The 21,625-nt window shown below is 41.1% G+C and overlaps 1 protein-coding gene across 2 annotated transcripts in view; it reads left to right on the top strand.

Moving 5' to 3' along the window:
* The window catches only part of Lrp12 (LDL receptor related protein 12), an 84,104-nt gene that overhangs the window by 30,433 nt on the left and 32,046 nt on the right, over positions 1-21,625 (top strand). Inside the window, exon 2 of one of the 2 annotated variants that reach the window (XM_036208376.1) lies at positions 8,408-8,464. The exons of the other annotated variant lie outside the window; for it this stretch is intronic. Within the exon in view, the coding sequence (XP_036064269.1) occupies positions 8,408-8,464 (57 nt within the window). The remainder of the gene's footprint in view (positions 1-8,407; positions 8,465-21,625) is intronic. 2 annotated transcript variants of the gene reach the window in all.

The following is a 21,625-nucleotide window of genomic DNA, read 5'->3' as shown; positions in this document are numbered from 1 at the left end:
GGATGATCTGTCTGTTGTTGAGAGTGGGATATTGAGTGGCCACTATTAGTGTGTGAGGTTCAGTATGTCATTTAAGCTCAGTACTGTTTCTTTTACAAAGTTGGGTGCCCAGATGTTAAGAATTGCAGTGTCCTCTTGGAGGATTTTTCCTTTGATGAGTCTGTACTGTCCTTCACTATCTCTTCTGATTAGTTTTGGTTTGAAGCCTATTTTGTCAGATATTAAAATGGCTCCACCAGCTTGCTTCTTGGATCTATTTGCTTGGAATTTCCTTTTCCATCCTTTTACCGTAAGGTGACGCCTATCCTGATTTTAATACTCTAAAATGCACCTCTGAAGGACAAAGTGCTTTCATTTTTAATGACTAAATGCTATTAATTTATTATTAGTTTTAAACAAAACTCTCTCCGTTTTATTAAAGAATCTAGCTAGGTTCAAATTTACATTCATTTAAGTTTTTTTTGTTCTGTTTGTAAGTTCACTCACAGCCTTTTGAATGTTGTTTTTGTAAGCAATGGAATATGTTTTAAAGAAACTATTTTTACAATTTCCGCTCTAGAGTTTGCCAAGTATATCTCAGTAATGCAATTAAAGATGCTCCCTGTCCTCTGTCTTTCCTATAATTTAGAATTAGATTTAGAACCAAGCCTGCATGGCCTCAGGAGCTATTTTAAATCTAAGGTTGAAGTAATTACAATTAAATCAAATTAACTTATTTGTTACAGTACAATGCCCTCATTTCAAATGCCCAATGTCCACGTGTGCCAAATGGCTACCAAGTTAGATAGTGTCTCTGTGGTGTATGTTCATCTTTGTAGAAAGTTCCATGTTGGAGCAATGTTAAGTAAAGGCTTGCTCAAATTTGCTTTCCTTTTGGGGTGTGTTCATCTATTGGGAGGCAGGCAGTGTGTCCATGCCTCTTTTTTTTCTGACTTTCATGGCTAACGCCCAAGTCCATTATGTCATTAAAGGATGCAGAATGCCAACCATAGTTTTACAGTCACTTTTCACTAGCATGATCCCCAAATGCTTCACTGCTGCATTAACATACTTAGGCCATGTTGTTTCTCAGAAATATTGGTAAGTGAAGATACAGTAGAGCTCGTCTGCTGTATAAAGGAATAAAGGAAGTTAAAATTGAAAATGAGCCTCAGCCATGTGAATCCTTAGGTAAAGGTAAGGGATCAGATTCTATCTGAAAGAAAAATGCTGCACTTTTGGCTTGCCCTTTGCCAGCCATCCAGAGGTCCCTTTCCTCTTCTTAATAAGGCCTGGGTGTACTTTGGAAAAATTAACACCTCACCCCTCAGCGTGGGACCTTCATTGCATCCTTTGCTTGTGAAAAGCTTGTCATGTGACTTCAACAGCCTAAACAGAGTGAGGACTGGCATTCTGTCTTCCTGTGGGTGTGATGTCTGGAGCTGCTGCAGCTGCTTTGTTAGGCTGAGGAAGAGCAGCAACTTGTGGCCAGCAGGATTACAGGAGGAAGCTAGATCTCTGAATCAAGTCATGTCTGGAGTCCAGCATGCCTCTTTTTTAAAATTAGCTTTATTGAGGTAAAGTTTTCTTGCAGTAAAATGTGCTCATTTTGAGGACACATTTTGGTGAACTTTGCCTAACGTAAATGCACATGTAACACTTCCCAAAATACAGAAAAGTTCCATCATCTCCAGCTCACTTTATTGTTTTTAGTAAGTCAGTTGCTCCTGCTCCCCACCGTAGGCACTTGTAACCTGTCTTCTGTCACTCTTGAGAAGTAACTGGGATTTTGTACTAAAGCCCTTCCTCCAGCAGCCCCAGCAGGCAAGGCTGGCCACCCATGCCAGTACACAACTAAAGAGAAGAGGAAAGGCAAAGAGTGGGAAGGAAATGCAGTTGATGCATTGAGAACAGAAACGAAGGGTCCAGTGACCCGGGACAGATTTGGGGTACTGCCATGAGCTTTAGTGTTAAGTGAAGGAAGAATTAGGACAAAGACAAGAAGGCCCAGACCACATCTTGATGAGACATAGGTAGTTAGGTGCCTACCCAAGATGGCGTCTGGTGCCTTCCACACTCTGGTTGTACATGGTAGTCTAAGGAAATTGTCCATGTCGTTGCTCCAGGGGAGCAGTCCGGTTTGTGTGAGGTGACCATGTCTGCTCCACACACTGGGCTGCTGAGGATCCCAGTGCCTTCAGCCTGCAAGGGGGCTAGATAACAGGTCGGGTGTTCCTGCGGTGACTCCTGAGCCTGTTCAGACTTACAGGAGACGGACACACAGCAAAGGAGAACTTGATGCTGGGTGCTGTTTCAGAAGAAATGTTAAGTATTTCTTACATTTCCTTCTAGAACTTTAGTAGCATTTTTAGATTTGCTGCTTCTTTGATGTTTTCGTTTCCCCTTACATGGGTGTGTGTTTGGTTATGCATATTCATTGTGAAAAACTTTTCTAAAGTGACTGCAATTTTATACTCCTGCCAGCAATTTTTAAAAATATTTTCACTGTAATTTTTTCAAGTAGTGAATTTATCTTTTTGGGGTGTGTGTATGTGCATGTGTGCATACTGCGGTGCACATGTAGAGTTCGGAAGATAACTTACAGGAGTCAGTTTTCTCTTTCTGCCATGTGGGGTCCAGGGATAGAATTCAGGTCTTTGGGACTGGTAGCAAGCCTGTTCTGATTGCTGGTAAGACCTGGGAAACCATCTGGAATGCTCTGCCTGAGAACTTGTCCACACTTGGAAGAACTTCTTCACCTAGGTGAGCTGAAAGTGTTTTTAACCTCTCTCTGCCTTGTAGCAGCTCTTGATCTGTCCCTTGGGAAGACTCACCATACACATAGGCAAATTAATCTAAGACGAGGACCTTGACACACATTTTGGGGGTAATTTTTTGCCAGGTTTCACTCTTCATGCTCAGATATGACTGCTCCTCCCTAACGCAGTTTCTGTTCCCTTGGCCTACCAAGATTTGCCCGCTCCGCTGGGATGTTCCCGGTCCAGAGGCTCTGGAGCAGAAAGCCTGTGCATCCACCCTGTTTGTCCCTTCCGTCTCGACACGCGCCATCCTACAGCACAGGCTGGTGTCTGCTCCAGAGTTCTGGTCACCTTTACCCAGCTTTTTCTTCCACATGGGCTCACTGGAGTATTCCAGTTCTGCTTATTTTCTGCTGTGTGTGTATGCTCATTTTAAATCTCAGTCCTTCCCCAGTTTTTCCTGTGGTTGTTTTTCTGTTTACTGTCCTGCATTTTCCAAGTAGATGTGCAATCACATAATCTACAGACACCACTGACATTTCTCCTGCAGTTCTCAGTGTCTGGTTTTCCAGTTGAATTAGCTGGTGTGGGAAACCAGAGTGGACACCCATCCCAGAGTCTTACTTTTGGCAGAAACTCTAACATTCCCTCCGTGAGCAGAACACTTGCTGCTTTATTTATTTATTTATTTATTTTGCTTTTATTTCATGTATTTTGAGGTAATTTTCTCAAGAGATTGTCAGCCCTTTGGGAGCCAGACCTTGACATAACTCATATTTATATGTCAAGTGCTCTTTATTTGAGTAGATAGAGACTGGATCCCTATTTACGTCATGTTCTGTGCTAGTCCCCAGGGTTGAAAAATAGCACAACCCAGCTTACTATGGTTGCTGCCTGCAGCCCTTCCCCCAGCCCCTCCCCCCAAGAGTGGGACCTGGTGGAGAATTACAAACACTAACAGCGAACACAGATGTGACACACTTCAGCAGTGTGTAAGACACTAGAGAAGCCCATGCAGAGTGGCCTAACCCAGCGCAGGGAATCAGAGCCACCTCCATAGGTGCAAAGTAGAGCAGCAAGACATTTGATAACATTTCTAAAGCAAATCTATTATTATTGCAACCGAAAGGCAGAATGAGAGAATGTGAACCAGAGAGGAAAGTTTACAGGCCGTTAGATAGAGCTAGTCTGGAGAGCTTGGCAAGCCGAGCTAGGGTTTTTAACTTTTCCTTACATATAATAAAAGACAAACTATATTGGTTGGTTGGTTTTGTTTTTTACAAATGTGTGTGTGTGTGTGTGTGTGTGTGTGTGTGTGTGTGTGTGTGTGTGTTTAAGTCTGATAATTAACTGCTCTATATAGTGGAAAAAGAAATTCTAGGATGTCAAACGTGCTACAGTTATTAGCTGTCTCAAATGGGTTTAGCTCCAAGAGCTAGGCACTATTTCTTTTATAAACAGGAAATGCACTCATGTCTGAATCCTTTGTTTCTAAGTAAGAAATATGCAGTTCTTTATATCATGGGATTTGATATAGAATCTAAATTCTTCTTTAAAGTAAGCAATATAAATGTCTTAGTGACTAATGACTGGTGTTCAGGTTTCTACTCATCCAGTTACTTGCTCTAAAAAAAAAAAAAATTACTAAGCCCTAAGAGGCTTTGGTTTCTTGGTTTGTAAAATGACTGTTAAATGTTAAGGACTGGATGCTTGCTTGCAAGGCATTTAGGAGTTAGCTGGGACGTATCTGCCAAACCTCCAGTGTGGTTTTTTGTTTGTTTGGTTTGGTTTTTCAAGACAGGGTTTCTCTGTGTAGCTTTGCGCCTTCCTGGAACTCACTCTGTAGCCCAGGCTGGCCTAGAACTCACAAAGATCCGCCTGCCTCTTCCTCCCGAGTGCTGGGATTAAAGGCGTGCGCCACCACACCGCCCGGCAAAGAATGTCTTTTTTTTTTTTGTCTTTAGAGCAGAGGACTGAACCCAGGCTCTCTACCACTGAGCTAAACCCAACCTCCAGTGTGGGTTTTACTCCAGAGCTGTAGCTACTGAATGAAAAGAGAACAGAAAGAAGAAGCCACCATAACCATAAGTGTTATTATGATACCACCACTTTATACAAGGGAACAAGCCCAGGCTTGCAAGAAATAGTCCAGTTAATGTCAGTGTCTAAATGCCACAGAGCTGAGGTCAGATCCCCAGGTCATACTGGATTCATGCCGTCTAACTGAGTCTCACACCACTTTTCTCCTGGTGGATTGTCAGAAGCACAGAAGCATACAAAGTGAGACTATTAACTCCTCTTAGTGTTTGTCAGTGAGGTGGGGACCGTTAACCCTTCTTAGTATTTATTTAGTGAAATGACCATTAACCCCTCATGGTAGTGAATTAATGATATTAGAAACAAAATATATCAAAAGAAGCAATTCCTTGATTTAGGTACCAGTGAAAGTTTTTAGTGAAAGCCTTTTAGGTGTTACTCACTCTGTTGGCTGGTGTCTTAGCTAGCCAGCTACTGAGGTATAATTAGAGAAGTGATGTTTGTTGCCCTGGTTTCTTTTTCTAGTATTTGCTCCCAGTAAGGATAGCATTCTGTGAGACTCTCGGGAGGGACTGCACATGTACTGTTGCCACAGTAGAGAAGGCAGTGTGTGTGTGTGTGTGTGTGTGTGTGTGTGTACACCTGTGGTGTTCAGTTCCTAAAGTGGGGGGGTGAGAACTGTTTTCTTTGGCTTGTTACTGATAACATGGAAGTTTAAGTGATATGTTTGTTAAAATATTTTTGATAGCAGTATACCTCAATTAAGTTATCTGGTTCAACTGGTGTGAGTCAGAAACAACCAAGGTAATGACAAAATGTTCGATTTTAACAGATTATCATTTTTTTGACTTCTGGAAAGGACTATGTTCAAGTAAGAGTTAGTATATGGAAAATCAGCAGTATCAGTTTCTATATTTGAGGGTGTTATCAGTTTCTAATAGTACTGATGCTTTCCTGAAATCCTGTTTTCAACACTAAGCTGTGTCACATTTCTGTTCACCTAGAACGATCAGGCATGAACAATATTTGTTCACTTGTCTTTCGGTTTTTTATGCAGTGTGAATAACACTTTTAAAAGAAATCTGTGCCAGTATATAACAAATTCAGTTCTTGTTTGGATGTATAGAATATGCCTGTCTAACCGGTTCCCGGAGTTTACGGTTGTTCACACTCCTAGACCTCTCAGAGTTTATATAGACATAACACATGTATGTATGTAACACACTAACCTGCACAGCAGGTGTTGGAGCTGGTGTGAGATGTTTGGCCACCTAGTCTACAATCCACAATATGCCTTCTTCCTCAGCTTGTTCTTATTTACTGTTCTGGGCAAGATTGAACATAACGTATGTCCAACATTAATGCACAGTTTTGTTGCTCCTTCAAGGCTATCAGAAGCATGGCTGTAATATGTAGATGTGCAGTGTGTAGAAAGCGCAACCCACAGTGCTGCCCCGGCTTTCACATGCACTCGCCTTACTCTGCTTGGAGGTTGAGGTTTGGGCCGTAGACACTGCCCTTTGATAAACGTGGGAGTGCTTATTGAACGTGTTTCTTGGTTTGTTTCTTCTGCCTTAAAATAAGTAAGTTGTGTGTTGTCAAGAAGTGGACAGGACCTTTCTAATGGTTCTAGCTCTCCATATGTATGATTTACATTGCTGGGCAAAAATAAATGGTGCTTATGTGGTGTTAACACACAATGATTAAAGTAAGCGCAGCAGGTTTGCTGGTGTGTTTAGTGTCTTCCACACCTGCTTTCACTCCTTCCGCTGTATTGTTTCTAACTGGGGGAATAGAGGAGTTCCTTGCATTGGAGCAATATCACTGTAGTCAACTAGGTGCTTTTGTTAGTATTGTTTTATTCTGTAGTAGTAATTCTGTGTTTTACCCAGTTGGAAAAAGTGAATAGCTATTTAGTGTTACGTGCCATAACATAGTTTCAGCTCAGGTGTCATGATACCTCTCATTTATTCACCTGTCAGTGGTTTGAGCAGTGATCCCTAATCATAGAAGTGTAGTGTAGCATTCAAAAAAGTAAGGTTGTTAGTTACAGTATTGCAGTTTTCTTCATATTCTATCTGAAAGTATTCTGCTTTCACTTCCTAAGTTTTACTCAATTGGCTTCAAGAAAGAAAGAACTGGGGATGTAGCTTAGTGGTAGAGCATTTGCCCTGCAAGTACAGGACCCTGGATTCGTCTCCAGCACCAGCAACAGTGTTGGGGAGGGTGATGTTTGATGGGAAATAATGTATAATAAAATAAAAATGTCTTTTAAAAAATGAATATCTGAAGGGACTCCATTGCTTTAATTTGAGGGAGCAGACACCTTAGTACTTTCCAGAAGTTACACTTGTTAGGTGGCAGTGGCCTGTCCTGGCTCTCGCGCTGTAGACCAGGCTGGCCTCGCTCGAACTTATAGAGATCCTCCTGGCTCTGCCTCCCAAGTACTGTGATTAAAGGCGTGCGCCACCACCAGCCAGCTGTCTTTTTTTTTTTTTTTTTTCTATTACCAGCTTGATACAGTACAAATTCTTATCCTAATAGTGAAATGTTTCACTGAAGCTTGCCCACTGATGGAGTAAAGCCAAAACTTATAAGCCATGGTCATCCTAGGGTCCCCCCTGCTATGTAGCCTCCCTGGATCTGTGGGTGGCAGTCTGATTGTTCTTTGCTTTATGTCTAGTATCCGCTTATGAGTAAGTACATACCATGTTTGTCTTTCTGGGTTTGGGTTATCTCACTCAGGATGGCATTTTCTAGTTCCATCCATTTGCCTGCAAATTTCATGCTGTCATTGTTTTTCTCTGCTGAGTAGTACTCCATTGTGTACTATAGAATTGTGTTACATGAAATATATAAAATATACAAATTCATAGACACAGAAAGAGTAGACATTATCTCAAGATAGAGAAGAAAGGAATATAGAGCAATGATTTCCTAAGTACAGAATCTCTGTTTTGTGTGATGGAAAAACCCCACAAATGGACAGAAGTATCAGGATATGATATCATGAATGTAAACCAGTACAATAAGTGTAATTAATGAATATCATAAATATAATTATTGAATGAATACTGTGTGTGTAATCAATGAATACCACAAATGTAGTTAATATCATGAATGTAATTAAAAAGTAAATTAAAAAATAAATAAATAAAAGAAGGGGGGAAAGTTGCTTGTGTGCTTCTGTGAAAGGAGGTGTAGAAGTTGGTGGCTTCCGGAGTGACAGATGTTGTCCCTTCTCAGAAAACTACTCCAACCGGGAGAAAAGGGTGGAAGATGCACAAGAGAATGAAAGACCTTGGTTCAAGTGGAGTAGTGTGCGACTCCACTATGACAGTGGCTGATGAGCTGGCTCTGAACAGGATGTCTTTAAGGCACCTTCTACTCTACAGTCCTGCTCACCGCCTGCTGATCTAGAGCTGATGATTCCTTCTGGGGTTAGTCAGCTCTCTGGAGTTGTGAGATCTGCAAATTGCAATGTATTGTCATTTCCAAATGTTTTGTCTTACTCCTTTTTGGAGTAAAATTGAGTTTCTGATAATTGAAAATCATTCTGTATAGTCTTAAGAATGTGAAATTTTTCTGAATTTTACCTTGGAAATTAGTTTATTTATTATGTTTAATTTTAGGAAATGGTGCTCTTGCAGAACTTTCTGAAAATGTGCATATTTCCGGAGTGTCAACTGGTAAGTCTCCCTTTGTAATGTTTAAATTTCATGCATGACTTATATGGTAAATATTGAAAACCACCTGGTATCTTACAAGGTGATATTTGGCTATAGAAATTATTGCTGCTTTCGCAGCATGTAATAAGGAGGGAAGTAACCAGAACATGGAGAAATCTCCTAAGATAAAGTGATGTTGCATGCCTGAGGGTTGATTATACTTTTCCAAACAGGCTACATAATTATTTTCATGTGAAAGTTAAACCCAGAGAAAAGTCAACTTAAGTGAAATTAGGTATTTTCTCCCCATGCAGACTTGTGTGAAATGAAATTCATTTTGAATGTTATCTCTAGAATTTACAGCCTTAGAAATGAGGTGTCTTGTTAGATGTTTTAGATTGGAGCAGTACTACACAAAAACCTGTTTACTTGAGTGCACGATTTGTTACAAAAGCAATCCATTAGTGAACTTGGGTCTGTGGAACTCAGAAGTCAGTATGAACCAGATTCTTCATCCACCTTAGCGACAGCTTTGTTACCAAAGGCCATGACCATACAGCTGTCATTGGTGGATAACTTCCAGTTTGGTACTATATTTACTCTGTTAACTGTAGTTACCAACATCAAACTCAATTTATTATTTTCATGTATGGAAATAGTTTCTTACTACTAATAACTGCTAATAATTCTTAATTTCTCTGCATTATTGATAAGATTTAGGTAGTTAAAAGTTACACAGCAATATTTATCAGTCTACTGAGTTTAAATTATAAATTTTACAATTGTTTTGTTTTTTTCTCCCATAAAGAAAAGTTAGAAGTTTGTTACTGGTTTTGTGTCCCTGACTTTATATTCAGGAAGTTAATGGACTTCCATCCACTCTGGTTGGTCTGTGTGCTCAATAAATGCACAAACACACCTGGTCTCCTAGAAATCCCAGTAATCTTGTTCGTTTTCTCACTTTTTCATAGGCTTTTCATTATGTGTTGATTTTATACCTAACTAAAAACAAAAACTTGTTTGAAGTTTTCTCTTATTTATTGCTGTGTGAGTGGTACACTTGAGGAGGTCAGAGAACAGCTTGGTGGAGTAGGCTCCCTTCCACAATAGGCTGCAGGTCGGAACCAAGTGCTCTATCCACCGCGCTATCTCTGGCTCAGCAAAAGCAAAGTTTGAAGGCTATCTTGGCTCCTTTCCCCATGTTTACTAACAAGTGAGAACTGTGGTTATATTCCCACTTCACAATAAGAAATAGTGTTGTTTACAAATATTTTATTTCTACAACCAAAGGCTTGTTGTCTAATTCAGAAGTTTGTCAAGACTGTTATCTCAGGGCTCCTTTCAAACGTTGGTTCTTTGAGGCTGCCGGAGCAATTTCAGTTCAGCAGCTGGTTTAAGTGACAGCAGTTTCCTCAAAGTTCGAGAAGCTGAAGTCCAAAGTTAGGTGCTCGGGGGCGGGTTCCTGGGGTAGCCCTCCTGCTGTTCGACTGGAGCATCTCCCTATGGGTCACTGACTCTTCAGGGGTGCTTAGAGGAAAAGACAGCCTCTCTTCCTGTATAGGACACTAACTACAGAACCGTGTGACCTCTCAGCCGCGCTGTTCCTGTGGAAGTCGTGAACACACCAGCTACAGCTCCTTTAGTGTCAGCTCTTCCAGCTTTGTGTCAGGACCCTCAGCTCTTAGTGTTACAAGTCCTTATAGTGCTCTGTGACAGACTTCTCCTGGTTAGATGCAACACACATACTGTCTACTCGTAGTCACCCCAGAGAGCGAGCCCACCCATAACAGACCAGAGTACACCAGATACCACCAGAGTCCAACTTGGTGAGCTGTTGAGTTTTATAGGGGTTACTTACAGGGATATAAGTGAGGGGTCACTTACAGGAGCAGAAATGACTCAAAAACAGCTGCATCACCAAGGCCTACCCCAGCATGAGGGGCAGCTCACAGAAGCTGGGATCCTGGAGCACACTGCACAGCCTACAGGCAACGCAACAGGTTGGAGGGTTTCCTTTCCAGGTGGTTCAGTTGGTCTAAGCTGCTTCCAAGCAGCTGGACTGGTTCCTGTTTCTTTGATGTAGCTGATCTGCTCGCAGTCTTCTTTGCAGATTGGCTCATCTGAGCTTTCTTACTTGTCTGAGAGCATCCCTCAGCCATCCTTATAATTTACTTTCAGGAGGGGGTGCCTAGTAACTCCGGTCAGTTCCGGAACTTCCGGAAGCTGTTTTGAGATGTTTACCTTCTGTCTTAAAGAGCAGCATAGAATGTTATAACAAAGGAGGAAACTGCTAGACGACAGATAGTCCGGGATCTCCTCCGGTTGCCTGGGTCTGGCCTCTCCTCTGCGGTCTTAGCTCTCTGCGTTCCGCTCTGTTGCTCCTTGGACTCTTAGACTACTGCCTCTGCTTGTGCCTCAGACTGGCAGTCATGGGAGCTGTGTCTTTGTAAAACCAGCTCACCCCACTCTCCCTCGATGAAGACCAGACGTAGATAATAAAGCTGAAGGAGTCTGTTGGAGTGCAGACTGCAGCTCAGGGACAGTACACAGGATGGAGAGAGTCCGAATGCTGCTCATGGAACCAGATAACATAGCTGTGGTTAATGGGGGACAGGACGTACTCCTGGTGGACCTGCTGGGAGGGGGCAGAGTTGTGTGTCAGGTCATCTGAAGTAGCTGTAGGCAGGGTCATTTAAGGTCTGTCATCGTGGGAGCTGTCACAGCCAAGTCTTCTTAAGCAGAGCAGGGGCCTTGACAACTGCAGGAACTCCTGAGGCTATAATCAGTCCCCTTAGGCATTAGTGGTTGCTCTGAAGTTGCCACCTGTCATCGTCATCTGCTGGGTCCAGCTTCCCTTGAGCTGTGGGGAGGTCATCAAAAGAGCACACAGAGCCATGGAGGAGGCGGCTGCCGTGCCTTTGAATCTGGCAGAGCTGATGATTCAGTGGGGTTGCTGTCCTGATAAACCTTGAAGAACAAGAGCAGCATCACCCACCACCCTGCTGGACTCAGGAGCCAGGAAGACAACAGCAGTAGTTCTCAGGAGGCCTTTGCCATGTCTAGTTTGGGACAGCTGCCCGGTGTGAACTTTTTCAAAGTTAACCCCAGCCTACCCTTAGTGGGAGTTGGGGCCTTCTGGCCTGTCACATTGGGTTGGAAGCCACCTGCATTTAGTCTGTTACTCTTTAAGACTATCTCCAGGACACTTGCATGGTTCAGTAGGTAAACGCCCTTAGCTCCAGGTTCAGTCCCCAGATCCACAGGGTGCGGGGAGGGAACCAGCCCCTGCGTGTGTCCTTCCTCTGAATTCCAAACGGGCTCTTGGGCTCTGTGCCCCCCCAACCCCTGGACACAAAATGAATAAATGTGAAAAGAAAAATGTTTAAAAATGATACTGTCCTCACATATTGGGAGTGGGTCTTCAGCATAGGAATTCTGAGATGTTGGGGGTGGTGGGGCATATTAAGAAATTTGAAGAATTGGAGTCTTCTGAATAGAAATGGATGAGAAATGGATGGGGGTGCAGAGGGGAGGTGGAGGGTGGGACTGGGAGGAGAGGAAAGGGGGGAAACAGCAGTCAGGTTGTAAAAAGATGAGTCGATCTTTGTTAGAAGTTCTGAGGGCAGAGCCGAGACCTTGAGCATGGCTGGGGTGACCTTCCCACCAGTGAGCTCCACCTGACTCTGTCCTGACTGCACAGCAGGGGTGACCTTCCCACCAGTGAGCCCCACCTGACTCTGTGTGACTGCTGCTGTTGAGGTAGGGAGATGCAGCAGTTAAGAGGGGTCTCTGTAGCCCACACCATCTTCCACCTAGCTGTGGCTAGGTGACTAACCCTGCCTCCACCTTTCCAAGGCTGAGCTTAGGAGGCTGTTGTGTCTGCCATCAATCCCTTTTGTTGTTCTTGAGACAGGGTCTTACTGTGTAGCCCAGGTTGTCCTAAAATTCCAGTCCTCCTGCCTTAGGTGAGGCTGGTATTGGAATCGCCAGTTCACAGCACCATGCCCAATAAGAGTTTATGTGTTTGATCACTACTAGTATTTACTGTATTAGAAATTAAAGCTGAGAAATTGCCTCAAAACATCAATTCAATTTAAAATAGCAAGAATGAGTTTATTGTAAGATTGTGTCTATAGCATAGTTTTATTAAAAAAATATTTTTCAAGAAAAAAAGTGTCAACAGTATCATTATTTTATAATATTATAAGGCCTTTATTGATGGATTTAAAGTAGCTGGGTTCTCAACATCTGTTTCTCCATTCAGTCTTTTGCAGCATGTTTTATTTAACACATGAAAATAATCTAATTGATATATAACTGAAAGCATATAGGAGTATTTTAACAGTCTTTTTCAGACAATTGTGAATATCCTTTGTTACAAAAACCCAACAGGTGGTAGTTTGTAAAAAGTTAGCTGCAGTTGGAATCTGAATTCTTGTGTGTTTTTTGTGCTCTGGGACAGTGCAGTATGGTTAGCTTTGGCCTCTGAGTGTATTTCATTACCGTGTATGATTTTATAGTATGTCAGTCGCTTAATACTGTTTTGTACAGATTCATATGGAGTATGAAAGCTGCAGAAATTTGGACATATCCAATATCAAATTGTAAAGTTAATATCAATGCATCAGGGTTGAATTACACTTCTTACTTTTGTCTGTTTGCTTGAGATTAGGCTGCTGGACTCTTGCTTAGTATTGCCATTGCTTTTAGGAAATTCCTGTTTGAGAAACAGCATAAAGTCACACTTTAAAAGGAGGAAAATGTGTTCTCTCTCTAAGCCTTTCCCACTTAGAATTGGAGACACGTGTAGACAGACTTATTGTTTGCTAAGGCTGCCTTATCAAAGCACCACACACAAAACAACATAATGTGTTTTCTCAGGAGTCTGGAGGCTAAAAGCCCACAATCAAGATGTGGCAAGAATAGTTTCTGCTGTGTTCTCTCTGTGGCTTTTAGATGCCATCTTAGTGCATCCAGCCCTGGAGTCTGTTCTAATGTCTTCTGAAGTTACATCATGATATCCCACCCATGTGACCTCTTTTTAACTTAATTACCTCATCAAAAAGTCTCTCTGTGACACTCTGAAGTACTGGTGTTAGGACTTCAATGAATGAAGACAGTACAATTCATCCCATAACAATGTGTATTTTAATTATGTGGGTTTATACGTCAATAAATACTCTGTTTCAGAAGATAGCAAAACCTTATTAATACAGAATATTTTTTCTGAAGGTTAGTCTTATAAAAATCATTCTTCTATGAAGAACAGCATATAGGACCTATCCCTATTACACATTAAAGAGAATAAATGGATGTTTTCACAAAGTCTTTGTCCAGTGAGGGAAACTACATACATTGTTATCCCTCGTGTGAGGTGTTTCAGGTTTGGAGTGTTTGGGGACTGGAATGTTTATGTAGACATTCTGAAATTTATGTAGAGCATTAAAATGCTCCAAATCTATAATAGCAACAAGAAAACTTTAAGATTTTAGAACCATCTGGATTTTATATTTAGAGGTTAGCAAAATACATGCTATAAAGGTTTCTGAAATCCTTGCATGCAATAGAAAGGGTTCCTTTGGTGCTGGTCACAGGCTGAGATGTTTCACCTGAGCAGACTGATGTGAGCATGTCTTCCCTTCAAGAAGCAAAGCTCAGGGTTCTGTGGTGCTGTGTGTTCTGCACTCAGCCTTCATTCACCTTACGCCTTTCTACTCTGCTTCTGCAGCCTCTGCTCCTGCTGCCCACACTGTGAAGTCTCCTAAAGATCTTTAATTAGGTCATACTTTGTCCAGTTAGCATACTTTAAAATGAATTGTTAAAAAAATTGTTTACCGCAGGAAAAATCAGGACCACCCTAGGCAAATCAGGATGCATATTCGCCTTATCTGTAATGACTTTGTTTTATTCTGCATATGTTAAAGCACTGATATGGACCCCGTGCCCAGTAACAGCGGGAATAAGTACCTTAGTTACTTTTCCATTGCTTTATAAAATATCCTGTACAAGGGAACTAGGAGAGAATGTGTTTATTTTAGCTCACAGTTCAAGGTGCAGCATCATGGCAGGGAAGCCATGGCAGCCTACCTAAGGGTGAATGCCTATCAGCCGGCTTCCTCCACTTACAGTGGAGGGTCCTCTGCCGGGGAACAACCCCTCCCACAATTCAGATTCTCTTCTCCCTTCAGTTAGTATAATCTAGACCATCCCCTGCAGGCGTGTCTGGAGCTTGTCTCCAGGTGATTATAGGTTGTGTCAAGTTACACTTAAGGCAAACCCTCAGAGTAGGTAGTAGAGCTCAAGAAACCTACTTACTGGGAGAAGGGAGCAAGTGCAAACTGCCCCTGTGGCGTCTTAGCATCTAAGTCATTAGCATATTGGGCCAGGTAATAAATGTGCAAAAGGCCTAGAGACGATGTCTAGGGAAGAGTAAACGACTTGACTCCCGTGGTTTACGGAGTGAGAATGGTAAGGCTTGCTTAGTTTGTTCACTCATGTCATTCTGGAGGGAATTGCTAATTTATGATTGCTGATAGGATTTGAGTCTCCATGCTTGCAACACTGAGTTTCTAATAGACTATTCATTTCTGCAATTTTCTTCCTCAAAACATTTACAAGAGATGTATATTTGTCTTTTGCTCATTTTATGACTATGGGTTGGCATAAGAAATATTAACTTATAAAGTCTAATGACTATGATTTGAAAAATATATTAAATATTTTTATATTTTTCCTTTTAATTTAGACCTATTCTTTATCATTTTGCTTTTTCACTTTTTTAAAGTTTAATGAAACTGTAATTAATGAATAAATAGAATTTTTGAAACCAATCTGATTTAGAAGCAATCAAAAGTAAGGAAAGAAATATCAAACATTACTTATTTGAATCAAGTCAGTATCATAAGTTAGAGTAAATTTAGTTTAAATTAAACACATCTTTAAAAATCAAATACATTTATTTAACACATACAAAGGGCTTGTTATAATCAACCTGACCTAAAACATGTTCCATTCTATGGAGTAAAGAAGCTATATTTTGGCTATTTTCTTTTTAAGATAAAGAAAATCACCCATGGGCTGGAGAGATGACTTGGGTTAAGAGGACTGGCTATTCTTCCAGGGATTCTGAGTTCAATTCCCAGTAATCACATGGTGGCTCACAACCATCTGTAGTAAGATCTAATGCCCTCTTCTGGCATGCATGTATACATGCAGAGCATTCATACATAAAATGTAAATTAATTAATTAAATTTTTTTAAAAAGAGAAAATCACCTATTACACTTAGCCTCCTAGTACATTGCATTAAGGAGAGAAATAAAAGCACTTCCCCTTGGGGTCATTTAACCAAGAATAAGTCCAAATTTTAATGCTCTGCTTTATCTTCTCTGTGTTCTCTGTCTGCTACATGAGGCTGAATTGTGCCTGCCCAAAGGCTTGTGAATCTTGTGGCTGTGTTCCTGTGTCTGTTCATGTGTCTATCTCTTGTGTCATTTTGTCTGTCCCTAACAAAGGACCCTGTTGGTATTTGTTGAACAGCACAGAAAGCTGGGGAAGAATCACATGGGGAAGGAATGAGGAATACTTTACAGAAATCTTTAATAGCATTACAAGGGACTAAGTCACTTACTTTAACCGATCCAGATAGCAAAATCATTGTTTATTAAACAGTATCCAAATGGTGCATTCAACATTTCTGGTGGATACTCTCTTAGATGATCACTTTCAACCTTTGCATTCAGCAATGATACACCTGCATTACTCTGGACTGGGCATGGAAGAGTACATAATTTAAGATTGCAGCTGTGTATTTGCTGTTAACACTGATTACATGGGAACTCTAAGGCAAGCAAGGTTGACTGCTGCATTATTCTCTTAAGAGCAATTTAAGCAAGCAGGCTGAGTACACAGTAGGCTAGCAGTCATGCCTTCAGTATCAAGATGTATTGATAACTCTAGCTGTGAAGTCCAGCAAAGTTCAGTCTCTTAAAATGGAAGAGATATTTTTGTCATGATGCATTGTCACAGTATATGTAATACTTTGATTTATTTCATTTGTGCCTTTTCTGTGCATATCTTAAAAATTGTATTTACTCTTGAATTATAACTAATCTTAGCTCCTGCCCTTTTCATTTAAATTTTTATAGACTACTTGTTATTTTTATTCATGTTTATGTTCATTACTTTAATGCATAAAATTCCCATCATCCAGGACTTAGAATTAATGTTGTGGAGCATACCACTAGCTTTGTCCAGTGATTTCCCCCTAGTGTGGATCATGCTGCAAAAGATATTATTAATAATATATTCTTATGTGTACATGTTTTTATTTCTAAGACTATGCTCATAGTATAAAATTCTAGTAGAATTACTGTACCAAAGGGTTACACCACAGGACCCAGCAGTTTGCAGCATATGTGAGCATTTACATGGGGTATCATCATCATTTCCTGCTTAATATTTTTCCTTGTGGTATTTCTATCAACTCCTAGCCTTTTACTTTCTCTGCTCTTGTTTTTTAAAACAAAGAAAAGAAAAAAAGAAATTAATTGCTCTTCCTTTTGATTCATAGCCTAACAATGTAATGTTGTAAAAAAAAAAAATAATAAGATTGACTTCTCTTGATAAATTAGACAAAAACTATGCTGGTTGTTTTAAAATTCTGATTGTTAATCAGAACACATTTGGGGGCTTAATCCTTTTACAGCTGAAAGGGTTTTTTGTTTGTTTTGTTTTTCATTTTATTTTAATGTTAGGACTGGCATGTCATACTCAATTCAACAATGAGATAACTCTATGTTCCTACCTTTTAATATCAATAATTGAATACTCTAAATGAGGTTAGTTTATCTGGAATCTTTTCTACATTTGGTATGAAATCTTTTATCAGATGGAACAAACATATGAGAGCTAAGAAAAGAATATTGCTTCCAAAGTTCTTTAATCCTTGTTAGTATTGTTAGGTTTCAAACCTGGAGCAAATGGCTAAAGTGACTATTTCACATATCAAGCAGACCCTGGCCTCCAGCTTCCCCATCTCTACCTGTTACAGGGCCCTCCTGGCTGGCACCCCCCCACACACACTCTCTACCCTAAACTCTCCAGCCCAGGGGCCGGGCTGCCCTTCCCCCAGCCACCTTACCCTCTATGTTCCAGCCATTTTGGTTCACTGCCCTTTTCGCCTACTCTTTGGGCCTGCTGGCTGCTGCACCTTGTCCCCCTCTCCCACTCTCTACCCCTCCCCCTCTCCCCACATGGCCCAGGGTCATGTCCACTCTGGGCTCTTCCAGATGTCCCTGCCTCTGCCCATACTCTCCCACATGTCTCCAGTCAACCTTTTCTCCTCCAAACCTGGGAGCAATTATGTTCCTTTCCTATTTCTTTTTTTCATTGAAATATAAATTAACTAAGTGTGAACTTACTTCAAGTAGTTTTTAAGCACTATTTTTTTAATTGTCAGGACTGATTCTTTCAAAATCATCCTCCTTTGTTGCATTTTATAGCTGCCTATTTTGACACTTTGAGGTTCAACACACTGCTGACCCCAAAGCCTTTTCCAACCGGTGATTTCGTTGTGGCCTTAAAAAAGAGGAGGCGGGGGTGGGTGGGTGTGTGTGTATGGACTTAACTACTGTCTGAGTTGCAGTTGACACACATGAGTTAATGATCTGTATGTAGACAGCACTATGGTATGTTTTTAGCCACTGCTTTAATTTTAAATATCATAATGTAGTATTTTACAGTTTCACTGCAGAACATTTAGTCTGATGAAACAGTAATTCTAGAATTCTTAAGAGCTTATAAGTAAGAAATCTAAAAGGAAATAAAACTTAAATGGCAATTATTTGATAGTGCGATATAGTTAATTTTGATATAGAAAGTTCCATGAATGAACAGTGGTCTTTTGTACTTTTTCTGTGGGATTTTAATAATATTTCACCATTTTTCAATCAAATAACTTGATCTTTTGCTGAAGCAACCAAAAAGGATCTCACTGTTTCATTTGACCGATGCCTTGTGTCTATGTTTCAAATAAGATATGAGAAGTTACTATGTTCTAGTTAATAATAAATCCACTAAGATTTTTAAAATTAGAGAATATAAAATGGAACTTAATAAGAACCCAGGAAACCCCTTCAGACAAAGACAGTGAGTGGGGATGCAAGATAATGGATTTTGAGGAAAGCAACACACATTAATAGAGAATCCTCTGAATTGTCCACCTCCTTGGAGCCTCTTCATAAAGTGCTCCAGATGCCATAGTAGAGTGCCCTGTGAGCTGTAGGGAGGTATGGAGACGCTGTCGTTTTTATATCCTACGCTGAATAACTTCATCTTGTTAACATTTATATGTTATCAACTATCTATTAAATATCTGCTTTAATAAGATTATAATGTGTTTGCATGTTGCACTATCATATTGCACAGTGAGTAAACTCGGCATTAAAACAACTGGATGAATACCTAGACTATAGTGGAAGCATGTTGTGTTGTGAGAGTTTGTGATGCTGGACAATGGAAGTGGAGGACATCCAGATTAACAGGTCCAGTGCACTGAGTGGGCAAGACCCCTTGAAGCTATAAGACAAACATTTTCATATATGTAATATTTTATTTTCTACTCTGACATTTGAGAAGAATTAGGGGGGTGGGTTGAGACGAGGTTTTCTCTGTGTAACTTTGCACCTTTCCTGGAACTCATTCTATAGCCCAGGCTGGCCTCGAACTCACAGAGATCCGCCTGGCTCTTCCTCCCAAATGCTGGGATTAAAGGCTTGCACCACCACTGCCCAGCTAAGAATAATTTTTCAAAGTGTGTTCCATATTAGTTATCTGTAATTTTGCTAAATCTTCTGTGTAGCTAACTGTACAAAGCCAGTACTTAGTGGGTACTTTAGTTTGGACATTCCCTAAAGGTCAATGTATTATATATTACAATTGTGTAGCTTGGTCCTCTTGTAGGACTCCTAACAGTGAGAACAGAGGCTGTCTCCGACTCTTTTACAGGCTTTGGGGACCCTACTCCCCATACTGGGTCGCCTTGCCCAGCCTTAGTACAAGGTGATTACTTAGTCTTACTGCAACTTGATAGGCCATGTTTTGTTGATACTCATGGGAGACCTGCCCTTTCCTGAACAGAAAAAGAGAAGTGGATTAGGGGGTGGGAACAAAGAGGGTGTGGGAGAGAGGAGGGAGGGGACCTACGACCAGGATGTAAAATAAATAAATAAATTTCTTAAAAAAAAAAAAAAAAAAAAAAGTCCATGTCTTAAAGGCTTAGGCCCCAAGGCGTGCTCTTAGGAGGTGGTGGAGCACTGGGGAGCTGCAGGCAGTGGGAGGCCTTGTGATCCTCCATGGTAATTGGAGGGCCCTGGACCCTTCTTACTTTCTGGTTGTCTGGCTTATCACAAGGCATCACAGGCTCCTACCATGTTATCTCACTGGAAACCTAAAGTAGTGAAGCCAGTCATGTGACCAAACTTCCAAAACTGAGCCAAAAGAATCTCTTCTTTGTAAGTTGACTGTCTCTGGCACTCAGTTACTCTTGCGCCAAGCCAGCAGCAGGTGGGTGACTTGGACTTTGTCAGCTTGCCAACAGAGCCCAGGATAAATAAGGGAGCTTTTGATCTTCAGTCTCAAGAACAGAAGTATGCTATGGTATCCAGAACAAAAGAGATTGTAGCTGGAAGTTTTCCTGTGTCCTGCCTGGTAGAGATGATAGTTTTTAATCACTCCTTGTGGTGATACTTTGTTTGTGCGCTAACAAATAAAGCTTGCCTAGAGATCAGAGTGCCAAGCTAGCCACTAGTTGACCATAGAGGCCAGGCAGTGGTAGCACACACCTTTAATCCCAGCACTTGGGAGGAGGAAGCCAGAAGTGATGTGGTTGGGCGGGGAAATATAAGGAGAATGGAGACAGAAGCTTAGCCCCTTTCAGACTGAGGAGTTGGCGAGGTGAGAGGTGGCTGTGGCTTGTCTCTCTGATCTTTCATCATTTACCCCAATATCTGGCTCCGGGTTTTATTATTAAGACCACTTAGGATTCGCGCTACAATGCCTCACTTCAGCACACCGACTGTTAGATGCATTGTGATTATCACTCTTCACAAAGGGCACAGTGACTTAGATATGAGTGAAAGTGTGTCATCGCTGATCGAGATGGTCTGGAAAACCATGAACTCTATGGCAGTTTGTTTGCCAGGTACTGCTTCCTGCCTTGTCTCTTCTAGGCTTCCCACAAGAGTCATAAGCTTCAGAAATTAATAGTTTTCCCCATTCAGGAAATAGGAATAATCACTTGCTCAGCATGTAATTCTCTAGTGTATAAATTAGAAAATGTAGGCACCATAACAAGAGTTTTTATGCCCTTGCAGGGAAAAAAAATACCCCCATGGCTTTAAAAGCTGTGTGAAAGGTTGGGTCGTCCCTGCTCGTCTTACCTTGTGCTTCGCCAACAATTTCAGAATTATTCCTAGTGCTTAGGAACGTCCCAGGGAATGGCTAATTCCTTATAGTGTAATTAAATTCGGCTTCGCTACTTCCCTCACACCATATTTTGCTATATTTCCAGAGTTCCTCTTCTGACTTTATTGGGTGTTTTATTTTACCACCATGTAACATTTTCTCATTCTTTGTCAGGACATTAGTGACCTTCAAGAAATCATGCAATTACCTACTTTGACTAGATCTGATGTCCAAGTGAAACAATTTGACTCTTGAGGAACGCCACCTAGACTAACCGGAGTGACTGTTGATATGTCCATCCTTCCATACCTGCGCTGATGCAGGAGAGTATGTCCATCCTTCCATACCTGCGCTGATGCAGGAGAGTATTTATGTAAGCTATAAACACTGGATGCAGGGTTTCTAATAATTGGTGTGAGGAATGAGAGCCTTGTAGGAATGATAGATTACTGTATTTCCCTACTTGTGCTCATCCTTCCCTTTAAAATTACAGTAAGATTTTCCCATTTTAGACTAGTAGACAATGCTGTTTGAATGCTAGGAATCCTCTCCACTGGAGGAAATGTTTGGTTTTCTGTCGAGGAGGGCCATTGAACCCCAGGGCCTTCTAAACCGCCTGCAACAGCTCTGCCATGAGAGACGCTCTCTCTTGGTGCTTCTGATTTCCCTTTTGTTGTTGTTGTTGTTGTTTGAGACAGTTTCTCTGTGTAGCTTTGCG

Source organism: Onychomys torridus, chromosome 16, assembly GCF_903995425.1.
Source record: "Onychomys torridus chromosome 16, mOncTor1.1, whole genome shotgun sequence".
Lineage (NCBI taxonomy): Eukaryota > Metazoa > Chordata > Mammalia > Rodentia > Cricetidae > Onychomys > Onychomys torridus.
The sequence above is the reverse complement of the archived record's forward strand: the minus strand, read 5'-3'. Positions and strand labels throughout refer to the sequence as shown.